The sequence below is a fragment of the Sminthopsis crassicaudata genome, chromosome 2 (genome assembly GCF_048593235.1).
Source record: "Sminthopsis crassicaudata isolate SCR6 chromosome 2, ASM4859323v1, whole genome shotgun sequence".
Taxonomy (NCBI): Eukaryota; Metazoa; Chordata; class Mammalia; order Dasyuromorphia; family Dasyuridae; genus Sminthopsis; species Sminthopsis crassicaudata.
The window spans coordinates 147,121,200-147,148,469 of record NC_133618.1 but is presented as its reverse complement, the minus strand read 5'-3'; the positions used below and the strand labels follow the sequence as shown (position 1 = coordinate 147,148,469).

Here is a 27,270-nt window from a genome sequence, read left to right as displayed (position 1 = left end):
CCATTGTCTCTTTGCAAAAGATGAGAATATTATTTTTTTTATTACTGTTGTCATTATTTTTCTCCTGGGAATTTTAAATTCATAGATACCTTCCAGTTGCTATTTTTCCTTCATTGGTTTGATGAGGCCAGAATATGTTAATGTACCCAGTGTATGTTTATGATGATACCCAACCGAGGCTTCTTAATAAAATCTAGGATGCCTGGTTGAGATGATAGTAGTTCCCTAAGCTTTGTCAAGAGTCAGTGTTTATTTTGTCCAACCCTTTGATTTCACTGGTAGGGATACTCCCAGTCTGAAAGTTCCCTTGACCAATACAAAACAGGAACTTATCTGTAATTTATAATGTTATGGAGTTATACAGGGCCCTGAGAGATTCAGTGATTTGTTCAAAGTCACACATCTAATATGGGTCAGAGTCAGGGCTTAAACAAATCTTTCCTGACTTTATGGCTGGACTATTAACCAATATGCCAATAATTCTCAAAGTGTGGGCCAGGGGCCATTGGATGTCCTTGACACCTTTTCAGTGGAATCCAAAAGACCAAAATGGTTTTCATAATAATATGAATATATTTTAATTTGTAATATAGCAAATATGAAAATGTGTGTGTTATACACATACTCATATAAAGAAAAGTACTCTGAGGAGAGAGGAGTCCTAAGGAATTTTTAAAAGTATAAAAGGGGTAGAGCTAGAACGAGAAAGGATACCAGAATGGTAGAAGCCTATCTAGAATGGCATAAGGATAGGGAGTGTGGTGAGCTTTCTCACAAAACCTCCTCCAAATAGACCTAGAAAACACACTATACTGAATCCTGGTAGGAAAATCCAGAAAAAAAAAACAACAAAACACAGTTAGTCCTTTGTCCAATCCAGTTCTGCATAGGAAGACAGAGAGGGAGATCTGTGGAGGCTGGGGTTGGGCTAAAAGCAAGTTACTCTTAAGCACTCTGGTACTCAAGGAAAATTTGTGCACTGGGTAAGATATGGCCTCAGACCTGAATCAGGACTCTCCCCAGCCCACCCCTCCAAGCACTGTGGTGTAGACAGGTACTAGCTGGTTCTGGTCATAGATCTAGGGCAGAATGAATGGGGCTTGTGTAGGGGAATACCCTCAGCCAGGAGGTTCTGAATGATACTCCAGTGCATAGAGAAAGGAAGTTCAGAATCTAGCTGTTGGAGTAGCAGTGTGACTCAGATATGAGACACAAAGCCCCATCTCATTCCTAGCATCTAATTCTGCCTGCATATGGATAATTAAGACAAGAATTCCTGACCAAAGAAGAACCTCCAAAACAACAGAGCTTTCTAGTTGGCTCCTAGAGTCTTCATCCAGCAGCTCAGGTCCAAACCCAAGTAAAAAAGGGGGATCAGCAATCAGACTTTCCTCTGGTTCAGAACACTTTGAGAGCCCTGAAAGCTTGTAGGTCCCTAATGTATCTATCCCTGAGATACTAGAATAACAATCTCACTCCAGATCCTAAGAAAGCAGCAATAGGATCAGCTTAGACTTTCCTTCTCAAAGTATCCCAGAACCTAGCCATAATATCAAATCTGAAGTTAGGAAATAGGATATAAGAATGGGAAAACACCAAAAAAAAAAAAGACTCCCACCTCAATAAGTTATTTTATGATGGTAGGGATGCTGAAGATATATATATAAATATATATATATATATATATATGTATATATATATATATATATATAAAATTTTCCCAGTATCTTGTACTCTTTATTACCATATTCCAGAGTTTCCATAACCATTTCTCTGTTCATTTTGCTTGTTTCCCCATTGTCTCTTTGCAAAGGATGAGAATATTATTTTTTTATTACTGTTGTCATTATTTTTCTCCTGGGAATTTTAGATTCATAGATACCTTCCAGTTGCTATTTTTCCTTCATTGGTTTGATGAGGCCAGAACATGTTAATGTACCCAGTGTATGTTTATGATGATACCCAACCGAGGCTTCTTAATAAAATCTAGGATGCCTGGTTGAGATGATAGTAGTTCCCTAAGCTTTGTCAAGAGTCAGTGTTTATTTTGTCCAACCCTTTGATTTCACTGGTAGGGATACTCCCAGTCCCACCTCAATAAGTTATTTTATGATGGTAGGGATGCTGAAGATATATATATATATATATATAAAGAGAGAATGACTCTAAAACATCTATAAGCACTGAGAACAGCTCAGCTTGGACACAAAGTCAGCTAGACTTCTTGGAAGACATGAAGCAAGAATTGTAAAAAGAGTTTAAAATGTTTTTTTAATGGAATACAGCACTTGAGGGGAAAAAAGAAAAGAAAAAAAGAGAGATAGAATAATGATTTAGAAAGGGAGCTTGGAATAAAAGGTATAAAACCAAGAATTAAACTCTGAAAATTAGAAAGGACTAAATAGAAGCTATAACTATTAGGCAACAAGAAATATTAACAACAAAGCCAAAAGACTGAAAAATAGAAGAAAGTATAAGTTATTTTATAATATGAACAATTAACATAGAAAACAGATTGAGAAGGGGGAAAATTAAGAATAGTTAGACTGTCTCAATACCATAATTGAAAAAAGAGCCAAGATATCCTAGTTCAAAAAAATCTTAAATGTCCAGATTTCTTAGAACTAGAGGGCAAAGTGGAAATAGAAAGAATCATTTGGTCACTTCCAAAAAAGAAATCCCCAAATAAAAATTCCCAGGAACATCATAGCTCAAATCCAGAAGTTTTAGGTCAAAGAAAAAATACTACAAGGAATCAGAAAGAAAAAATTCAAGGGCAGGGGAGGAACAATCCGAATCATATACCATTGTCAGCTATCACTATAAAGGAGAGAAGAACTTGGAATGCAATATTCCAAAAGGGAAAGAATATGACTTTACAGCCAAAAATAACTTACCCAACAAAACTGAAGGGGGGGGGGGTGGTAGGGGAAAGGAAAGGACTTTTGAAGAAATAGAGGACTTCTAAACATTCCTGATGAAGACCAAACCTGGAGAAATTTTGAAACTCAAACATAGGAATGAAGAAGTATATATAATCATGATTTCCAAGTAATGATGAATGAATAGTGACTAAAGCACTAAACAGGATAAACTTTTTACATATAAATATGGAGAGATGGTACATGTATCCCCTTTGATCTCTATCATCATCAAAGTTCATAGTGGGAGTCTAATTAGATAAAGCCTGAGAGTGATTCTCTTATGTCTTCATGATCTGAAAAAAAAAAAGACTAGAAAAGAAGGGAAGAGGAATATACTGGTAGAGAAAAAGAAGGAAAGTTAGAGAAAATGATCTCATATAATCAAGGTACCTTTCAGTAGACATCTATACCAATAAAGAAGAGTGGGTAAAGGGTAATGGCTGACAAATGTCACTCTGAGTTGATTAAAAGAAGGAAGAACACATTTATACAAAGTGGGGCACAAGAATACGTTTCTTTCAACAGGGAAATGGGAGGGAAAGGGGAAAAGAGGGGAGGGAATTGGAGGGAAGATACATTAAAAAAGAAACGAGTCCTGAGCAAAACAAACTTTATGGTTGTTTAAAAATATCTGTATCTCTTTTTGGGGTGTCAAAGAATGGGAATTTGAAGGGGTACATAATTAGAAAATAGATGAACAAGTTATGATATATAAATGTATGAAATACTACTGTATTTCTCTTATTACCAAAATGACCAACCTGATTCCAGGGGACTAATGAAGAAATATGTTTCCCACCTCCTGATAAAGAGTGAAGGATTCAGAATGTAGAATGAGACAAACTGGTCTCAGACATGGCCAATGTGGAAATCTGTTTTGATTGACTATACATGTTTGTAATGAGTTTTGCTTTTCTTATATTCTTAGCTGGGGAGGGAGAATTAGGGGGAAAGACAAGAAGTCAGATTTTGGCTATTTAAAACAAATACAATTTTTTAAGAGTCTAAATTAGCTACAAAAGGAAATGGTAAACCACTCTGGTATTTTTGCCAAGAAAATCCCAAATGTGGTCCCAAAGAGTCAGACAGGACTAAGATCACTGAACAACAACAACAGGACTAGAAGGACAAATTTTTGATTTATGCCAAACTTTTTCCCTAATAGAAGATTAGAAGATAAAAGTCTGAGTGAGTAAGGTGTGAGAGGTGAATGGGAAGAAATAACTAAATTCAGGTGCTTGTGAGAATTAATTTAGTTTAAACTGAAAGCTGAAAAAAGCAGAGGCAGAGAAAAGCCTGCAGCTTTGACACCTGTAATGAGTGAGAACAGATCATTTCAGAAAATCTAAGTACTTAATTAGCTAAATGAAAAGTAAGAGACTCCCTGACTCAGCAGGTTTCATACTTCACTCTGATGATACACAAGGCATTTGGAAGCAGAAATTCCACCAGAGAGACATTTATAGGAAATCTGATCAAGAGAAGTTACTTAATATGAACATCCATATATTTGAGAGAAATGAAAGATCTACATAGGGATAATGTAAGGAAGTTAACTGTGCTCCCTTAAAGTAAAGTGTTTTCAGCAATAATAAGATTGTGATGATCAACTGTGATGGACTTAGCTCTTTTTCAACAATGGGATGATTCAAGGCAATTCCAATAGACTTGTGATGGAAAAAGACATCTGCATGCAGAGAAAGGACTGTGGAGACTGTATGTGGCATACAACATATTATTTTCACCTTTGTGGTTATTTGTTTGCTTGGTTTTTCTTTTCATTTTCCCCTTTTGATCTGATGTTTCTTGTGTAGCATGATATATATGGAAATATGTTTAGAAGAATTGTGCATATGTAACCTATATTGTATTATTGTTTAGGAGAGGGGGGAAGAGAGGAAGAAAGGAGAAAAATTTGGATCACAAGATTTTGCAAAAATGGATATTAAAATTATCTTTGCATGTATTTTGAAAAATAAAAAAACTATTATTATTAAACTAAAGTGTTTTGTTTTGGGAAAAATTTTTTGGTTTCTTATAAAAATTAAGTTCTATCATCTATTAAGAACTAGTTATACAAATTTTAAAGTTGTATTTTGTCAATACATCAATACTTTGAGGATATGGTTTCATCAATGTGGGTACACTCTCCACATTAGTGTCACAGATGACAATCTCTTTATGCATTATCAGACAATTGCTAGAGCTGGAAAAAAAATCTATCACCTCCCTGCTAACATTCTTTTATGAGTCTCTCCAAACCTTCATAGGCTTTTCTTAAATGTCTTCTGGTTAATAAAAGGTACCATGTGCCAGAGATAAATCATATATCATGCATTAAAAGCTAGGAGAGAGGCTACAAGATCATGAGCTTGGGATGCAGCTAAGCTGAGACAGGAAGACAGAAGGAAGTATTGGGCCTTCCATGGGAAGATTTTTCTTTCCAAATCCCACTATTGTGCCAGCAGCTGCAAAAGGGAATGAGTGATTTCAATTCTCTGAAAGGGGTATCAGAAAATAGCTTGGTTGCTGTGTATGTTGAACAGGCACAGGAAAACATAGTGAGTGTGTGCTGGAAGCATGGCCTGATAGTAAAAAAGTAAGAATAATTGAGTGTAGAGCTTGAGTCCTAAGTGATATCTGGCCCAAGAAAGCATTATTATAAGTAATGGACAGAAGTTGGAAAGAGGCAAAATGAGAGTATTAGGAGAAATATGTCTAAAAAGTGAGAATGATCCAAAAGTTGAAAGGTCTGCCTGAGGATGAATAGATTTGCCCTTACTGGAGGTGTTCCAGCGACGGCTAGACAATTGATCATCTGCTCTGAAGTAAGGTAGGCTGTTATCAATTAGTGAACTATTGTATAGACATTACTTGAAGGAGACAAGAAGATCAAAGCCTCAAGTCGAGTTGTAAGTTGCCCCAATCACAATGTGCCCTAGTTATGTGCCTTTATACTATGATTATATGAATTTATGACCACTTTCACCCATGGCCTCTGTGTCCATTAGTGGGAGAATGTGCTCCAGGTTCACGGGTGGAATGTTTGAATTTTTTTGCCTTGCTTTCTATTTAGTGTTTCTGATTTAGAGTAGTATCATCTTATCTGATTTACTAAATGAGAAGCACACCAATGGGGATCTAGGAGATATAGTTGTGATGAGTAGGAATGTAGTCCTCTCATCAGGCATACTCCTAGGACCCTGAGAGCTAGTAGCAGGGCCATCCCCTCTGGGAACTCTCCATCTGTTGGCAGTAGTTTTGGATGAATGAGCCAGAGCAGAAAGTAGAAAAAGAAGAGTAGAGGTCAGTACCATGGTCCATGTGCAGTACTATGCCTTTGTGCTACAATGCATAAAAAAAGAGGGGAATCTTGTTCAAGTACGTTTTGGATTAGTGGCTTCTGAGAGTTTATGATCTGAGCAAACCTCTGCCCCATATACTACCAAGGAGGAGGATTGATTGCTAAGATGGGGGGGATTTTTCCCCTCTTATCCCACAGTGAGAAGCCAGAATCTGCCCCTAAGGAGTGGATCAGGAGGGAGCCTAGAAAAACTTGTAGGGGGGAACTGTCCTTTGCCTTGCTGTTATCCTCACAATGTCTTCTGTACCTCCATGCCTCCTGCCACACTTCCATATCCTGCTGCTGCACTTCCATGCTCATCAAACCAAACTATTTTTGCCCCAGATAAAAAAAAATTACTAGTTTTTTCTTTTGATTTGGGATATGGCCTGAGAGTTCCTGTAAGCAAGTGTGGATATCGAGGCTCTGATCACAGTTTAGGAGTAGACTAACAGGTGAAAGTGAAATCAGGTAAAACTGAGGGCCAGAGCCCATTCCCAAAAGCCACTTTTGGAAGAGTGTCTACCTGTTCAAAGGGAAGAAGTATGTGTATTAAGGTAGGGCTTGAAATCATTATTAAAGTTTTTCCCTTCATCCTCCATGCCCTTGGCACCGTATACTAGTTTAGAGAAATGATAAAAGGTTAAAAGATTACATTTTGTATACTAGGTGATATTAAATTATGGTCATTTGAGTCTACTGTTATGTTTGGATTTCTGAAGAAGAGTCCTGTGGAGGGGAAGGGCAAACTGAATCCACCCATTCAACCAACCTGAAGATTAGGAAACTATATTAGATGAGATGTGAAGGGACAAAGGTTCTAGCTTTGAAGTCCCTTAACCACTAGCACCGATACATATTTCCTCAAGGCGCAACATATTATCTCTGGGAACATCTTGTCATCCTAGACCTCAATCTTGGTGCACACATATTGTTTAGCAGGCCAGGAATATGGCTAGTGCCTTGGGACATAAACATAACTCCGTTGACATAGAGCAACAAAGAGAATACACAAAACACACACACACACACACACACACACACACACACACACACACACACACACAAGGTGCCAAGGTCTGGGTCTGTACTGCTTAGCCCCCAGTCTCTCTTTCTTCATAATGCTTACTGATGCTTGAAGAATTTCATGACCAATTTCCCCAGATTATCACAAATGGTCATTCTTGAGTCTCCTTTCACTGGTTAGCAAAGGCAATGCCAAACAGAAGTTGTTGGGCAGACACACAGCTGTGGTAGTTATCAGAGAATGGGGATAGTCTCTCAGGACATCCTGTCCCTTAGTGATTTCCCTGTACTTTCTTCCACTTTCAGGCCCTACTATGCCTCCTTCTCCCTCACTAGATTTATCGGTTCATAAAATTCTTCTTAGGTATGTCTGGAACTGTCCCTTTTATAATTTCTTACAGCACAGTAGAATTCCATCACATTCATGCACCATAATTTGTTCAGTCATTCTCCAATTGATGGGTATCCCCTTAGTTTTAGTTCTTTGCTACCACAAAAAGAATTGCAATGAATATAAATACACATGAGTGAGTCCTTTTCTTCTTTCTTTGATGTCTGGGATGCAAGCCTGGTTGATTTTTTTTTTTTTTTACTCATCATTGGCTAATCTTTTAATCTCTCTGTATTTCTGTTGTAAAAATTAAGGGATTGAATTAAATTATCCGTAAGGCCCATCTCATTCCTAAAGTAACTGACTTTTAAAGTGGCAAACATTGGCTGAGATATATATGAAGATAAATATAGAGTAGACCCTGATCTCAAGGAGCTTATTAGAAAAGGTGAAATAAACCCAACAAAATATGTAGGAATATTCCATTTAATATAAGGCAGCTGGAAGTACAGTATAGAGTGTTTCAGGCCTCAATTTAGCTGTGTGACACTGAGCAAGATACTTAGCCTCTGTTTGCCTTGTTTTTCCTCAATTATAAATTGAGATTATAATTGCACTTATTTTCAGAGTTGTGAGATTCAAAAGAGACAATATTTGTAAAAAAAAAAAAAAGTGCTTAGCATAATACCCTTTGACTCAGCAGTATTACTCTTGTGCTTATATCCCAAAGAGATCTTAAAGAAGGGAAAGAGACCCACATGTGCAAGAATGTTTGTGGCAGCCCTCTTTGTAGTGGCTAGAAACTGGAAACTGAGTGGATGCCCATCAACTGGAGAATGACTGAATAAATTGTGGTATATGAATGTTATGGAATATTATTGCTCTGTAAGAAATGACCAGCAGGATGATTTCAGAAAGGCCTGGAGAGACTTACATGAACTGATGCTGAGTGAAATGAGCAGGACCAGGAGATCATTATATACTTCAGCAACAATACTATATGATGATCAATTCTGATGGACGCGGCCCTCTTCAACAATGAGATGAACCAAATCAGCTCCAATAGAGCAGTAATGAACTGAACCACCTACACCCAGCAAAAGAACTCTGGGAGATGACTATGAACCACTACATAGAATTCCCCATCCCTCTAATTTTGTCCTCCTGCATTTTGGATTTCCTTCACAGGATAATTGTACACTATTTCAAAGTCTGATTCTTTTTGTTCAGCAAAACAACTGTTTGGACATGTAAAAAAGTGCTTAGCATAACATCTAGCACATAGGTACTGTATAAAGGCTTATTCATTCATTTTTTGTAGGAAATAAAGATAGATGAAAGCAAGGTTACAGAGGCAGTTAATCTCATTGGAATGATATTAGAAATTCGATTGTCTGCTTAAATGATGTTAATAGCAGAGCTGGTGGGTGTGGTAATAATATATGGATGACATTGTTAGGAAATGGCATTAGTTGGGGGCAGCCTTTTGCAAAATATATCTGATGTTAAATGGACAGTGACACAAGCAAGCAGACAGAAAACACATAAAGCAGAACAGAATTGCAGTGAATGACTTCTAAGAGTTTCCCAGCTCTAAATTTATGATGCTGTGACCTTATGGGAATATCCAGGATGCATTTAGAGAAAGTCCAGCATTTTTGTTTAAGTACCAGGTGCACAAGCTCAACAGTCAAATAGACAGCTGTGACTCAAGGACTATTGATTGCCTTTTTGGAAGAAAGCCCACAGACTGGCTGATTCTAGAAGGTAAGACTAGGTCTAAGTCCAGTGAGTTTTCCCACACTCTCTGTACAGGTAGTAAAAAGTAGATTTTGGCCACTAGACAGTATCCCCCTTTGAAAATTTGGGTAGAAAACTAAATTTAACCAGACACTAGGGATACAGACTAAAGGGAAAAGAGCGACCTCTTGTGGACTCTTGAACTCATAGCAGAAAAGAAAGAATAGAAAATAGGAAGGCTAATATGGAAGCCATTATTTTTATGGACAAATAGACATGCACAGAGATAGATGGGAAGAGAGAGACAAACAAAGACACACAGAGAGATAGAGAGACAGACAGAAAGAGACAGAAGCAGAGACAGAGAGAAAAAGACAAAGAGATATTGAGGGAGATACAGACACACAGAGAGAGACAGAGAAAAGAAGAGAAGAGAAGAAAGGGAGAGAGACAAAAAGGGAGAGGAAGGAGAAGGAGAGGGAGAGAGAGAGAGATAAAGAGAGAGAGAGACAGAGAGACAGAGAGAGACAGAGAGAGACAGAGACAGAGAGAGAGAGACAGAGAGAGAGAGAGAGAGAGAGAGAGAGAGAGAGAGAGAGAGAGAGAGAGACAGAGAGAGAGAGAGACAGAGAGAGAGAGACAGAGAGAGAGAGAGAGAGAGAGAGAGAGAGAGAGAGAGAGAGGGAGAGAGAGGGAGAGAGAGAGAAAGAGAGAGAGAGAGAGAGAGAGAGAGAGAGAGAGAGAGAGAGAGAGAGAGAGAGAGAGAGAGAGAGAGAGAGAGAGAAATATGAATCACAAAACTTCAGGGTTAGCTGTGACCTCCTCTGGGGAAAAATGTGAAAATTAACATTGTATAATCATAATGATCATCTTGGTCTAGAAGGAGAGATGCACTATTTCCCCTTCTTTGTAGAAGTAAGGGTTTAAGAGTATGGAATATTGTATATACAATCAGTTTCTTGAGAATAGGAAGTATTTATTTCTTTTTTTTCTCTTTTTTATTAATTTTATAATTTTTTTTGACAATACATAAGCATGGGTATTTTTTTACAACATTATCCCTTGTACTCCCTTCTGTTCCGAATTTTCCCCTCCTTTCCTCCACCCTCTCCCCTAGATAACAGGCAGTCCCATACATATTAAATGTGTTACATTATATCCTAGATACAATATATGTGTGCAGAACCGAATTTCTTATTGCACAGGAAGAATTGGGTTCAGAAGGTAAAAATAACTTGGGAAGAAAAACAAAAGTGCAAACAGTTTACGCTCATTTCCCAGTGTTCCTTCTCTGGGTGTAGATGATTCTGTCTATCATTGATCAACTGGAACTGAATTAGATCTTCTCTATGTTGAAGATATACAGGAAGTATTTATTTCTTTGTATTTGCATCCCTGCCTAGCATAGGCTTAATAATTGTTTACTGATTGATTGATAGATTGACCTATTGTTTAGCTTTGCTTCTTTCTTCTTCTTCCTCTACTCTTTCTCCCCCCCCCCCCCAGTTTTGTTGTAAGGAAAGGAGGGATATATTTAGAAATGATTATACAAAAATAAAATCTAATAATTTTGAAAAGGGACCTCTGATACCATGTGGTTCAACCTGGGGGGAACAATCCCTTCTACAACTTACTTGACAAGTACTTTTCACTTGAAAACTTTCTGCCAACAGAAACCTGCTCTCTCTAGTGGCAAACCGTTATCATTTTGGATAGCTCTGTTAGGAAGTCTTTCCTTATTGCAAACCTAAGTTTATCTTTTTGCAGATTTCCTTCATTGTTTCTAGTTTTGATCTGGGGACAAGCAGGACAAAGCTAATCTCTTTTTTATGTAATAGCCCTATAAACAGTTGAAGATATTGTCATGTTCTACATTGTCTCTGTTCCTCTCCAACTTCACACTTCTAGTTTTCTCACTTCCACTCTAAACATCCTCAGTTCTTTCAAATGTACCTCATTTTGATGGGGGTTGAAAGATTCCTTTCTAATTGCCCAACCCATGGCTGGAATATCTGGGCCCAGCCCCCACCATCATCAGCTCAGCTTCCCCTAGCCCTCACCTGATCTGAGCTAACTGAAAAGCCGAAGAGAACTTAGGGGTACCGCCCATCATCTTCTAGATATAAAAAGGGCCAAGCCGGAGCCCTCTTTGCAGGAGCCCTCCCAGCCAACACATGGTATCCTTCCGACCCTGTAAGGGTTCCTTCCCGCCCAGTGGCCACCTTTGGCCCTGTCGTCTTTCTAACTTAACTTTACCTCCAAATTTCTACAATAAACCTTTTATTTATCGATCTAGGTTTTCGGGCCTGTAAATTCATTTTACAGGGGACACTGCATCTCATGGGATTATGTGCTGAGAAATGGGGTTCCCCCTTTTTCCCCCCATTAATTTGACATTATCTCCAGTACCTTTACCATTCTGGTCTATCCTGATCTGGATGTAATCCAGCTTGTGAGTGTCTTTCTGAAAATGAGCCCCTCAGTCATTAACTTTTGAAAAACTTGCACATGGTTTTATTTTGCAGCACTAATAGGATTATTTTGCTTGATTTCAATCCTTTTCTATCTTTATTTCTTTGCTATGTCAATCAATAAATATTTATGCCTATTATGTGCCTAGCATGGTGCTAAGCTCTGAGAATACAAAGAGGAAGGTCTCTGCTTTCAAGGAACTCACAATCAAATGAGAGATGGCGATGGAGGGAAGAATACAATATGCAAACCACTACGTACAGATTTGATCTTGGAAGTAACAGGTTATCAGAAATGATGGGTTTTTACTTATCACAAGGATATATGTATATGTATATATACATGTGAATATGCATATATATACATATACATAGATGTGTACATATTTGTATGTATGTATACACATAGGAGCCATATGTGTATATCCTATATCTTTATATTTATATAAATGTATATGTATTAATCCTGCTAATACACACACACACACACACAAGAATGATTATACAGATTAAATAAGAGATAATTGAGGAAAAGGAAGATCAGGGAGGGTTTCTTAATAGAAGGTAGAATTTTAACTGAGACTTAAAGGAAGATATAGAAGTTAGGAGGCAGACATGAGGAGGAAAGAGTATTCCAGGTATAAGGAATAGTCAGTGAAAAAAGAGGGTCATAGAAGATAAAATATAATTTTGATTGATAACATTGAAAGGTTTTGCACAAAATAAATCAATGCATTTAAAGTTAAAAGAGATTACAGTTCCTTGGGGTGAGAGGGGTGAGAATCTTTGTAGCAAGTTTCTCTGATAATTGATAGCCAAGATTCAAATTCATAAGAATGACAACCATTCCTCAACAAATAAATGGTCAAAGGCTATAAAGAAGAAATACAAACTATCAACAGAAAAATGAAAAGAAAACATTCCCCAAATCACTAATAATTACAGAAATACAAATGAAAACAACTCTGAGATTCCCCCTTACACCTATCAGATAAGTAAAAATGAAGATTATTAGAGAGACTGTAGAAACAGATGCATACATTAGTTGAATGATGGTAGAGCTGTGGATTTGATCCAGCCACTCTAGTAAGCAATTTGGAACTAAAGTTTAAAAATCAGTGAGTTAATAACTATTTATTAAGTGTTTACTGCATCTTAAACATTATACTTAGCACTGGGGATATGAAAAAGGCAAAAAAAAGACACAGCTGAACATGGCCGAACATCAACAAAAAGTTATCCATCCCTAATTAAAGATTAAGTTCATTAGTAGGAATGGGGTCAACCCCCCAATTTCTACACCCTTATTCCCCAAATTTCTATATCCCATTGAACATTTTGTACAGTCAAATGTGCTTTTCACTTTCATGTCATATTTTTTCTTAGACAATTTATTTACTTAAGCACAGAGAAACAGAACATTTACTAAGTAATTACAAATGAGGGGGAGTTCAATATTTACATGAAGACAATATCTCAGTATTCACATTGCTCATATTTTGATTTTTTTCTGAACCACTACTTTTGACTATAAAATAATGAGGCTATTTTTCCCCCTAACTCAATATGCTAGAACTCGCATATTACTAAATGAACACTGTCTCTCCAAAGTAGCTACAATATCACTGTAGCAGTCTATATAAGCTGTTTTTTGCTCATCACACTTTCAGAACTAACATCCCTTTCAGAACTAACATTCCCTGTGATCAAAGCCAGGGAAGCTCCTCCCATGCTGATGGTGTCAGCAACTCTATTACCCATACCATTCATCCAATCTGCCTTCTGGCTTTTAACTGTTATCCCAAATCAAATTCATCCTTGAAGGATGAAAATGTTCTATGCCTGAAGATATTCAAAAGCCTCTAGGTACTATAGCTCTGAAGGCTATTCCCAAAGATGCACTCTAAAAATGCTTGGGAAAAAATTGAGTCATGACAAGATCATTGATATAAGTGAATTACCTCACAAGGGCACTACTTTGAAAGAGGCAATACTCATTCTAATGTATCCACTATTCTTCAGCTACATTGACAGCAGCTCTTTTTTGTTATTGATTCCAGCTTTTTTCTGCTCTGTAATGTTTTATATTACTCCTCTGTTCCATATGTTGCACAAACAACTTTATTGGTCAAAATTTTAAAATTGTGTCCCCTGTGTCTATCAGATGTCACAAATGATGTCACAGAATTATAGAAACTGAGATTGGAAAAGACCTCATGAACCTTCCTTCACAATATCCTTAACAAATGGTCATGTGGCCTCTGCTTAAAGACCTTTAATGAGTGAGAACCTGTCAAGTCTGATGACCTGTTACCTCCAAGTTCAAATATAAAATCTACTTAAACAAAAAAATATTTTAAAAAATCTACTTTAATCCCCTAGGAATATTAGCCATCTTGGTCTCTCAAATACAATACTCCAACTCCTATCTCCATGAATTTTTTCCTGCCTATCCTTCATGTCTGGAATGCTTTCTTTTCTCATTTCCATCTCCTAGTTTTCCTGGCTTCCTTCAAGTCAGCTCAATTCTCACATCCTACAAGAAGCCCTTCTGGAAAGTTTTGAAACTATGCCCAAAGGGCTATAAAACTGTGCATACCTTTTGACCAGCAATACCACTGTTAGGTCAATATCCAAAAGAATAATATTTTTTAAATGGGAAAAGGACCTGTTTGTACAAAAATATCTATAGCAGCTCTTTTTGTGTTGGCTAAGAATTTGAAATTGAGAGATTGTGCCCATCAATTGAGAAATGAATGACTAAATGAACTGTGGAATATGATTGTGATGGAATATTGTATTATAAGAAATAACAAGGATAACTTCAAAAAAACCTGGAAAGACTTAAATGAACTGATATAAAATGAAGTAAGCAGAATCAGGAGAATATTGTATCCGATAATAGCAATATTTTATGACGATACTCTGCAAATGACTTAGCTATTCTTAGCAATACAATTATCTAAGACAATTCCAAAGGACTAATGATAAACCACATTTTCTGCCTTCAGAGAAAGAATTGATACCATATATTGAAGCACGCTATTTTCACTTTCTTTTTATCTTTTTCATTTTTTAAAATTATGTCTTCTACTACAAAATGACTAATAAGGAAATGTTTTACATGATTGCACTTGTATGAGTGCACATGTATAAATTATATCAAATTACCACCTCAGGTGTGGGGAGGAAGGGATAGAATTTGGAACTTTAAAGTTTTTTAATGTTAAAAAATTTATATAACATATATTTGGGGAAAAATAAAAATTTTAATTAAAAAAGTCTTTCTTAGTTCTTCATTATACTTCATCCATTTTAGTACATTCACTTAGATTATCTACAATTTATCCTGTGTATAACTTGTTTGCACATGGTTATTTGCATGCTATGTCTCCCATTAGAATGTGAACATCTTCAGGGCAAGGACCCTGTTTTTGCCTTTCTTGGTATCTCCAGTATTTAGCACAATGCCAGGAACATGGGAAGTACTCAATAAATACTTATTAACTTGACTTGATCCTAAAGACCATCACACTTTCAGAGAGCTCAGATTGCCAGGAAGTTTTTTTCTTAAAAAAATAATTTCTATATTCAGTAAATAGTAAGATTTTAATAAAGGACAAAATGTTCAGCACATGATACTCCACACATGTCCTGTCTAGGTAAGCCTAAGCTTGGATTTGGGGTCATTCCTTCTGTGTTTATGTTTTTTGGCCTGATCCTAAATAATCAAACACTGATCTCAAAATAGAAGTATCCAGCTTGGGAGGTGACTTTATGAGTTCAAGAGCTCTGGAAATCCATTGAATGCAACTGACTCAAAGCAGAAGTTTCTGCATCAAAGCAGATGACCATTGACAAGAGGAGGAGTCCAAGGCTCAGAATTTACAGACTGGTTTCTGTGGACAAAAGATAGTCTTCGGTGCCTCCTCATGTCAATCTCAGGGAAAATGTATTCTCAAAAAGACAGTGGTTTAAGTGTTCCATTATTTGTGAATAGGGAGCAACAAAACAAGAAAAGAGTGTTGAATGTCATGCTATCTTTAAGAGGAAAAATGAATAGAGGTTCAGACCTTCTCTTTAAGTTATCAGGATCCCCACCTGGCTGTATTCTTTCCAGCCAGAAAACTATATTAATGGTTATATTTGATAAAGTACCCCCAAACAGAGAGACCAAACCAGGTGGATCCTGTTTTTCTTCCTCTATGCTAAAGAAAATACAGGCTTTAAAAAAAACCCAATTCACTAGATAATAGAGATGGAGTTTTTCTGAGGTGAACATAATAATAACAATAATAATTATAATTTATATAATTATGTTCCAGGTACTTTATAAATATTATTATTGCTAATAATAAGAGCTAACATTTAGATAGCACTTAGGATGTGCTAGACACTATTAAATGCTCTGTTATATTATTTCATTTGGTCTTCACATCAACCCATTTTATGGTTCAGAAAAATAAAACAAATGGAAGCTAATTAATATGCCCAGATAATAAGAATAATAATAAGGCTGGTTTTGATTCCAGTCTTTTAGACTTCAGACCTAGTACTTTATCTACTGAGCCACCTATTTCTGCAAGTGCCCCCAGCCAGCAGCATCCCTGCCTTACACTCTATACTCAGAGGCTGGCTCCTTCCCAGTTGGGGCCACTTCTCAGCAGCACACACAGCTGGACCTGATGATGCTAATCAGCTGAGGTTCACTCAGTGTACCCAGATTCAGATCCCAACTCCACAAGCTGTGGAAGTGGAAGTTTTAAGGCTGCAGCCACACCCAACTAGTCCTCACTTGGTTTTTAGGAGGAGCTAATCGGGAGGTGTGCGCACCTCATTCAGGTTAATCCTTGGTCTGAGTCTTTTTTTCAGATCTTCTTGGATTGTACCTGGAGGATCCCTATTCTGCTCTAAGTGTTCTTGATCTTTCACCAGTCTATGTTGGCCCTGAAGTGCAAATTTATTCTATTTTGGAGGCAATCTAAAAAGCTTGAAATTTTGCGAACCTACTCTTATCATCTTCCCAGAATCCTTCCCTTCTGTGTATTTTTAAAAAATGTTTCATTATATTCTCTTATTTTCCTCATTAAGGGGAACCCAAGTCATCTTTCTATTTAGTTTGTTGTCACTTGATTGTTTCAGTTATGTCTGACTTTTTATGGGATTTTCTTTGCAAAGATATGGAGTGGTTTGTCATTTTCTTCTTCTTCAACTCATTTTATAGATGAAGAAATTGAGGCAAACAGGATTAAATGACTTGCCCAGCGTCACACTAGTAAGTGTCTAAAGCTAGATTTGAACTTAGGAAAATGAGTCTTCTTGACTCTATCCATTATGTTATCTCCTATTTAGTTGCAGCCTCCTTAACTCTTTTAGACAGTATTAATACCCAGTAATTTTTGTTGTTGTTGTTTAAAATATGCTTATTGGTATTCTAATAGAGGAAAAAAATCAACCAACAGTTCTGACAATCTTGAATAATTAACTTTTAATAACCTTAGAAACTGAAGGGAGTGAGAGAGTGGAGATGTTTTATGTCAATTCATGATTAACTACATGATTCGATATATAAGCTTTAACTAGACTTTAAAATACAGTCAGTCATCCACAGTCACCATGTGGTACTTAGATTGATTACAGATGAATTGTCCCCCTGTGGTTCATCCAGCTGAGGGGAGAGAAGGATTCATGGCTGGTGCCATATTCAGGAGTTCAGAGGAGTAGCTCCTACAGAGGAAAGGATGCCATGTGTCCATGGCAGCTGATCTCAGCAAACTCTATCATTGAATCTTTCTCTGTTTGTTTGCTGCTGAGTGATTTGACTACCTGCTGGTCTAATCAAAAAGTTTCTCTTTAAGCTCCTTAACACCATGGTTGGTTTCTGGTTATATGGATCTGTGTATCCACAAATCTTTTGGCTCTAGTTCTATTGAAATACATTCACTCTCCCATTTGTACTTATAAGACTGACCCTACCCTGAAAGGCACCTGGTTTTCCCACCTGCCCAATCTAGACAACTCCTCTGAACCCCTTTTCTAGACACTCAAGAGTAAAGTAATTGGTAGTGAGATAGATTAAAGTTTCTTAAAGTGTGAGTCTCAATTTGACCCTCTTGTGTAATTGAATATGAAGGTCTCAAAATATCAAAACATCAATCAACTCTGAAAAATGTTGAAGATACTTTATATCCTGAAATATCAAATATTCCATCAAGATTTATTTTTTGAGATAGCAAATATTTTTTTACCTTCCATAGTATTTTATTTTTCCAAATAGATTTCAAGACAGCTTTCAACATTCATTCTTATAAAACTTTGTGTTCCAAATTTTTCTTCTTCTTTCTCTCCCTCACCTCCCCTCTACCTAAGAGCAAGTAATCTGATATAGGTAAAATATGTGCTACAAGATTTAATTCTTTATGTAAAAATAAACAAGCACATCCATTTCATTAATATGTAAATTTCCTTTTATCTTTAATAAATGATAAAATCTTATGTGTATATATATATATACATACATATACCAAATAATTGTTTTAAAATAAATTTCTTTATGATTTATTATCAGTAAATGTTTGATTCATAAACCGATTTTATATACCTGTATACCTGGGATTGCATAAAAATTTCTTGGGCAAAAAGAGGTCCCAAGTGGAAAAAGTTTAAGAAGCCCTGAGGTAGGGGATGAAAGAGACATTTTGTAACAAGGTTAAGGGAACACAAAAACTCCTAATTCCCCAACAGACTCTTCAAGGATTACAATAATAAGTGTCCAGGTCAAGGGCCCACTGTCATTCAGAGACCATTGTTATCATAAACAATGAGATGATAGTGGGCAGCTAAGTGGTACAGTGGATAGTGTGCCAGGCATCAGGCTCGTCTTCCTGAGTTCAAATCTGGCCTCAGACACTTCTTAACAAGTCAGTTAACCATGTTTGCCTCAATTTTCTCATCTGTAAAATAAGCTGGAGAAGGAAAAGGCAAATCACTCCAGTATCTTTGCCAAGAAAACCCCCAAAAGGGTCCCAGTCAGGGTTAGCTGAAAAACAAGAGCAATCCAGAAGTCAATTCCAGAAGAAACTGGAGAAAGGGGCCAGTCAGGCAAATCAGGAGATCAAAAACAACTTGCAGGACATTGAAAACAGCAAATCTACAAAAGTCTTGCTAAACCCAAGATTAACTTCTTACCTAAAACGCTTTCACCCAACCTTAGATCTAACATCTTGGGAGCCCCTTTGGACCGTGTCTATCCCACTTCCCCTCTGTACATCATTAGTTGCTTCTAGCCTTTCAGCTTATTGATCCATATCCCATTTTCCAACGCTTGGCTCCTTGCAGAACATTTCTAGCTCCTCCCTGTGTGGAAACTTCCCATCTGTGCCAGTCTTCTCTTCTCCTAAACCAAGAATGCTTCTACCATGCTGCCAAACCCACCCACCTGCACCCTACGAGAAGTCTTGATAAAGTCCTTTTCAGATTAGGCTGGGAGGAAGGAAGATGAATATGGAGCGTTTTTAGTAAAGTGGAAAGACATTTTATAATAGCTATATTTATTTGTAATGAAAATTATGACATCATATAATTCTTGGAAGCATATACTCAAAAATCCATCATCATCTAGATTCATTTTTGAGAATGACATATAAAAGACAGACACACACCTAAGGTTGTTGCTGTATTACTTCTCTACCTTTTGAAGGTAAATAAGTATCCAATTAATTTCTGACTCAGATATATAATCAGTTTTTTGAGATATATTTGTCAAATATCATATGTGTGTTTACAAAATGTCAGATGACTCAACTTAAGCATTCATTCATCTAATGTCCCTGCACTTCTAATAGTTTATTAAAATATATAAATGCTCTTGGGACACTAATTCCAATTATTTGATCCTATACTTCTCTTACAATAAACAATTGCAGATTACAGTGAATGTAAACATATCTGCACTTGCCTGAGACTTGGTAATTGATGACCTCTGTCTAAGTAAAGCACCTTGAAAAATTGAGTCACTCATCAGGCTCCATGGGCCTTGAAGAAATCCTTCTGGTTGCAGTTCTAAGACCCACCACGTTTTTATGGTCCTAAACCCATTATAACCAATGGTTATGGCCCTAGATTCTCTTGCTTAGGAATTCTTACCTGTGCTCCCTCCCCCATATCTCAATAAATGGAAATCTTGATGAATCGCCAATGCTTGGGTATGGTGAGGGTTCTGGGTCACCTTTATTTTTACATCTATTCTGAGTTTTGGAATCATGAAGGTTTGGATTCACATACCCTTGTCACTTATTAACCCTATGACCATGAGCAGATAACTTAACTTCTCTGAGATTCATCTGAAAAATAGGATAAAAAGTACTTTCAGTATTTATCTCACAGGGTTGTGGTTAGATATATATGAAGCATGTTGCAGATTTTTAAAAAGCAAGCTATAAATATCATCATCTTTCCTCATGATTGCAGCATATAGTCCTGACAAAATTGTGCTGGGGCATTATCCCATTTTGCTTAGTCTGACTATGAGTGTTGATAATCTCACTTAGTTGTCTTAGTACACAAAAGTGTGAATGATCAATCACATTTCTCTCAATGTTTGTAAATGTCTTATAAACATACGAATTATACATACACATAGAATCATAGCTTCAGAGATGCAATCTCTTCAGAGATCCTATTATCATTATTTAACAGATAAGGGGAAAAAATGAGTAGGGATAAGTGACTTGCTTAAGGTCACACAGCTAATAAATAGCAAATCCAGGGAGCCAGATCTGGGTTTTCAGATTCCAAATCAGAGCTTGGAGCATTCTGTAGGATTATTTTGGGGAAATATGACACTTCAGTTGCATAGGTCTCCATCATAGCGGGAGGATAAAAAGTCAGATATTCATTAAATATAGTTAGATCTTCTTGTGGTACCAATAAAAGCACTTTTGTGCTTTAATTCTGTTTCAGCTCTGGAGCTTGAATGGATCTATGATGCTCCTGAAAGTGATGAGTGACCATTTGGGTTCTGGCTTTTGTGTATCTTAGTGATTCATAAGAAGCCCAGTTGAGGTGAGTTGGTACCTTCAGAGGAGAGGAGTCTGTCTCTAATGATACCTGCTTGAGGGAAAGAGAGGGAAATCAGAAATGAAGTTCATATTTTAATTTCTGAAAGAATGAAAATGTCCAAAGAACTATTTGTTTTGATTATTTGAAAGAGTAAAAAAAATATGGTGCTGGGAAAAATTCTTCATTTATATTTCTTTTATCTTGAGACAATAATAATATTGGTATAGTTGTTTACAATTCACAGTTTTCCCACTACATTTGCCTTTAATCTTTTCAATAGTTCTAAGAGGACCAGGCTGCAAGATCATACCATGTGAGGATCAGTTCCCTCTCTCCCTGCTCTCCCCCTGGACACACGCTGCTTAGACTCCATAAGGCTGCTAAGTGTGGACAGCTCACGACAACAATGGAGTGGGAAGGCAGAGGTAAATCCTTTTCCCTTTCCTTTCCTGTCCTTCTCCCTAGGTCTAAGTGCAGACCCCATCCAGTCACTGAGTGGGAACAGCTGTCACCTGAGGTATCCTTTTTCCTTACCCTATGGGCATTAGTTGCCTTCTCCCCAACTTTCCTTCAAATGTCCCCCTTCCTTTTTTATGACTGGATACTAACCTTTCCCATTCTACCTGTAGTCATTTTAGATAAAATCTAGAGTTCCCATGATACTCAGATCCTTGGACCCCCTCTCCCTGTTTCCTAGTGGTAGAGAATAAGCCAGGCCCCTCAAAACCTCCTCACATTACACAATTATTATAGTGGCTTATACCTCCCAGGTAAACACAGTAATCAATTACAATCCTTGCACTAAGATAGAGGATCTGAAGGCTTTAACATATGCTCTTCTGCTGTATCCCATGGTCCTCTGATAAGACCATTTACTCTTCAGATCTTGGACACTGCCATTGGACCTGCTGATATACCATCAATACTTCTGCACCTTGCTATCCACTCCATCCTTAGGACTCCTAGACCTTTCCATCTGCCCTGAAGCTGAACTCTCATGTATGAATTCTTTCCCTCTTTGAGAAAAGAAAATGGCAAATCATTCCAGTATCTTTGTCAAGAAAACCCCAAATAGGATCAAGAAGAGTAGGACATGATTGAAAAACAACTGAACAACTCTTGAGAACAGGAATTGTCTTGTTTTTTCTATTTGTACCCCCAGCTCTTAGCACACAGTAAGTACTTTTTCATTCACTTCTATTCATTCATCTATTAATTTATGTTAAGACAGAACACATAGCTATCTTTAAATATTTAAAGGGCCTTCTTGTCAAAAAGAGACCAGACTTGTTCAGCTTGGTCCTCGAAGGCAGAATCAGGGAAATGATTAGAATTAGCAGAGAGGCTGATTCTGCTTGAAATAAGGAAAAACTATCCAGCAATTAGGATCACAGAAATCACTAGAAACCAGTGTTTTGCCCTAAGATACCAAAATTTACAGACTCTTCTTAGTGTTCCTCCCATAGTACAGCTCTTGTTTCTGTCTTTTTTTATTGGCTGACCTTGATGTCTGCAATGTACTTCCTTTTCCCCCTGCACTTCACAAAATTTCTTACTTCCTTCAATTTTCAGCTCATATTTTGCCTTCTACATCTCAGCCTCATAAGCTACAGGTCACAGCTCCATATGAGGTTGCAAACCTGAACATGGGGGTTGTGAAATTATGAGTTATTATCAGTAAATGTTTGATTTGTATACCTATTTTACATATCTATATACCCTGGGTCATGTAAAAGCTTTTCAGATGGAAAGGGGTCACAAGTAGAAAAAATTTAAGAAGCCTTGTTCTACATGAAGTCCTTCCTAAACCCCCTCTCCTTGACATCCTCTCTCCCTAGACTTTGTATTTATTTCATATTTATTCATATTCGTATATATACATATATATTCATATATATATACATATATATAATATCTTATAACAGTGAAATATAAATTCCTTAAGAGAAAGTTTTATTTTTGTCTTTGTACTTTGGGAGCCTATTGAAAGGAGATGCTTCATAAATAAATGCTTGCTTGATGTGACAGCTCTTTACAAGAGGAGAAACAACTGGTTGTTAAAAGTAGTAGTTAAAATGGGAACCAGTAGAGGTGCGTGTTCCTTTCCCTTCCAGGTCTGACCTTGTCCTATCAACCTCAATCAGGGAAAAATCTTTCCCTGCAGCATTTTCTAACTGTGGACTCTGATGTTCTTGTGTCTCTTCCATGCTCCATAGAATTTGTCTTAAAGATTGATTGGAGATCACTTTCCTGCTGTCTTCCCTGGGCATATTTTATGAAGCTTGCCCAGGGTACCACAATTGCTAGTTGATGCTCTGATAGACTTAAGTCCATCCAAGGGTAGGGGGGGTCTCTCCATGGGGAGTAGGTGTGGGTGCACAATCCTTCATTCTACAAAGAATAGATGACTAATTTTAGGTATTGTAGGATTTCCCCCCAGATATATGTTTATAGGATCATAGATTTATAGCTGAAAGGAACCTTAAAAGTTATCAATATAATTACTTCATTTTACAGAGAATGTAAGTGATTTGTCCAAGATCACACAGATATTAAGTATCAGGAGGGATTTCAACCCATATCTTCTGAGGTCAAAGTCAATGCTTCATCCATTGTACCACATTAATTCTGCAGTTCTGATGGCTCCTGAATTCTCATCTTACTCTTAGATTCTATGAGACAAATGGTATGTATGTGGGAGAGTATTAATAATACTAGCCTTATTTTCTAGATTTGGAAACTCAAGCTAAAACAAGTTAAATGAGCTAATAAATAATGAAACTGGGGTAAGAACTCATATCTTCTGACCCTATTCCAGTGTACTTTCTAACACATTCTATTTCACACTAAAAGACAACCTATTTTATTCTTAGAGATCTATAAGGAAAAAGCACATACCAACTTCATTAATTTATACATTATATGTTTTCTCTATAATGTCATGAAGTATCATAATGATGCTTGATTTAAAACTTACTCTGAAGAATGATTTCTTTTTCATACAGGTATCCTATACACAAGGTGGTCCTGACCAGAGAGATTCTCTAAAAATGCTGTTAAAATTGTACAATTTTAATTTTTTTAAAGTCACAAGTTCCTGCTATAATGGTTTAGCTGTTCATTCACCCATAACCATCATGCCTAGAGAAATTAATTCTCTCCAGTCACCTCATTTCACCCAACACTGCCTTCTTTGTGGATTAGTGGTATTAGATGGGCTGTGTATGTATTTGGTCATAAAAAAGAATGAGAGGAAAGAAAGGGAGAGGAAGAGAGATACAACAGGGCCGAAGCTAGAGAGAAGGACATTCGGCCACAAACATTTAAAATTTCATCCTGCCTTACCCTGATACCAACCATACCCAAAGATACAAGCACATTCATGAGAATTCATGCAACATGAAAAAGTCAGATGAGTTCAATGAAGTTTATTTCTTGATATATCCACTGATATAAGATCTTGCTGATATGAGTAACTCTTCCCGATGATTCAGACAGCAAACCAATCATGCCATCTCATTTTGTGCAATTCTTGTCTGTGTCTTTACAAAAAGTCTCCATAGAAGATCTATTCAATATATCAGAGGCCTTCCTCTGATGCAAGTGCAATAATACTTGGACTACCCATTAGTCAGTTTTTATTTCTGATATATAATATATACAACAATCACAGAAGTTTATATAACACTTAAGGTTTGCAAAGTGTTTCATGTACATTATTTCATTTTATATTCATAATTACCTTGTGAAATAGGTACTTCACTTAGCATTATTCCTATTTTATAGATCAGGCTTAATGAGTTTTGAATTATCCATGGTCACATAGTTATATGCGTTAGAGATGGGATTCACTTCCTTTTCTGGTCATCCAAGTTTCATTGTGATCCTTGATGGCACTTCTTGAATCCTTCCACAACTCTTTGGATCACCTAAAATACTGGTTCTTTTTATATCATCATGCCCTACAATTTGCAGCTAGAAAGAATTATCAGGAAAATATGTTTAAAATGAACTTTGATGGTAGAGAGTATCTTGGGATAATTAAGAGCTTTGCAGTTTCCCAAATGTACTCCAGCTTTTTCTCCTTCAAGTTCCTTCCAGGTTCAGTTCAGTCTCTGTCTGTAATGCCTGTTCAAGATATGAGCATGTCAAAGTCTGGACTTTTTACAATCTTCATCCATGTGATTTTTTTCCCCATGCAGATTATGAGATCAGAGATTATGGCAGATTTTACCAAGGGATCCAGAGATGACTTTGAATTCTTTAAGGCTTTCAAAGGAGGTTTTACTAAGTTGGAAAGGAGCAGTTCTCAATGAATGTTTGTTGATGTTAATAAGGAGGAGGAGGAAAATGTTGCTGTTTAAATGCTAGCAAAGCCAGGTTTGTTCTGAGAAAGGGAGAGTGCCTAGGTAGAGCCAGAACCAGCAAGAATCACTGACTGGAAAAATTATGACTAAACACACTCTCCAAATTTTAAATGCTTTGTTTTTCACATCATACTTAGGCAAGAGGGACAGATGGAAAGATTCCTCTGTGCTCCTGGTGGTTCTTGGAAGAAATTCATTTTTTCTCTTTTCTGCAAGAATGAAGATAAAATAATACTTGTTGAATGAACAAAAAACCTAACTGACTAATGTAAGATTGGGCTAGTGACTACCTAAACACTTCAGTCAAAGCAGGACCTTTTCTCAAAGTTGACTGGCTGTCATTCTTTTAATTTTCTGAGCAGTATAGGCTGACAGTAATGTAGCCAACCAGAGAGAAAATGATATTCCTAATCCAGTGAGTACAAGGGTTCATGATGTGAAAGTAATATTACCTACTTCTCATGATTGAATTCTTCATTAAAAAAACAAATTTATAGAAAGTTCTAACATAAAATAACAATAATTAATGCTCAAAGATAGGTTGTAGTAGAGTTTGTAACCTCTAATTATTCATAATAATATATTCATGTCCTACACTAAAGTCATCCCCTGATTCCTCATTATGGCCCCAAATTACCTCTGTTAGTGAAGGCTAGTTAACATCCACTGAGAGATCCTTTCTACCAAGCTAGAGAAACTTTAAATATAGGCTCAGTGGTAAGCTATATTTTCTGTTACCCAAGGATTGTCTCATAGATTCTCATAACCAGAAGGTTGGTTGTCAGATGATGAATTTTGGGAGGATGCAACTGTAATTCATGATGACTTATCTATTGAGAAATGGAGATATTGCTAGCTGCTCTGGTGGAGGGTCTGCCCTTGCCAATAAAACCATCAATCTTTTAAAATAATGTGGTTATTTATTCTTTTAAGGACAGAGGATATGAACCAGAACTATGATTTCTCACTCTAAGATCAGAAAACTCCTTTTACTGAGCTCTTAAACATTAACTAATTTACCTGGGGCTACACTACCAATATGTCAGAGGAGGAAATGGTACCTCGGACATCCAGGCAAATTCTTTATTCAATACACTATGTTGTATCTCCATCATTTAGAGAAAAGTTTTATAAAATAGATCACTATGGACTATGCACTAACTCTGAGTTATTTTCTTACTCATATTCTCAACATTTAATTTGAAGGATCATCTTCAACTACTAAAGAAATGTTCTCTGTGATGTAAGTATCCAGGAGTCTCTCTTTCAGAATGTGGAACTCAATGCAATCTATAAAAAGGCTAAGGGAGAAATTTATTTGGAGCCGGAGTTTCAGTTAGGCATAAGGGTCCTGTTTTTGCAGGTCAGATCTAGCTCTTGTGGCTTATATTCATTGAGATGCCAATAGATGCAGAACCGTGAACTGAACCTCTCCCTATTTCTGCAATCTCATTAGACATGCTCTTTGCCCTAACTGTAATCTCCAATTCTTTAACCCATACTTTTTTCTTGGTCCTTCTCTTCTACTTGGGCGTCATTTGCTTCTACATCCAGCCATGAACCCACAATTGACCACTTTACTGTTTTATTAACTACTGCCTTAGAATACTACCTGTCCCCCAAAACATACTTTTTGCTATTTGCCAAATCAATGATCATCCCTAGTTAAGACCTATTGTTCTCTTTTTTCTGAATCTATTCCAGGATAACTATATGTTTCTGGGAAAAAATCAAGTTGATTTTCCCCTTTATCAATTTAAATTACAGATTTATATAACCTTAGTGAGGTCCTTACTGATGCTCAATAAGCCTCATCTACCATTATTACTGACTCCCTCATCTCATTCACAGCAACTGCTTCTTGCTTTGCTCTTTTCACCACAAACTATGTCCCTACCATTTATACCTAAGCATATTCCATAACTTCACTGAGATAACAAGAGATCACTAGTGACCTACTGATTACAAAATTCAATGGCTTTTCCTTAGTCTTCATCTTTCTTGTAAA

The 27,270-nt window shown here is 36.8% G+C and overlaps 1 protein-coding gene across 6 annotated transcripts in view; it reads right to left on the bottom strand.

Annotated features, from left to right (window-relative positions):
• Positions 1-12,315: 12,315 nt before the first annotated feature.
• Positions 12,316-27,270, bottom strand: part of FBXO16 (F-box protein 16) — a 75,929-nt gene continuing 60,974 nt past the window's right edge. For 3 of the 6 annotated variants that reach the window (XM_074287580.1, XM_074287579.1, XM_074287578.1), the window contains one exon: positions 12,316-20,943. In XM_074287580.1, the coding sequence (XP_074143681.1) occupies positions 20,782-20,943 (162 nt within the window). In that variant the 3' untranslated portion in view covers positions 12,316-20,781. The other 3 variants (XR_012486054.1, XM_074287581.1, XM_074287582.1) reach the window with 3 other exon arrangements.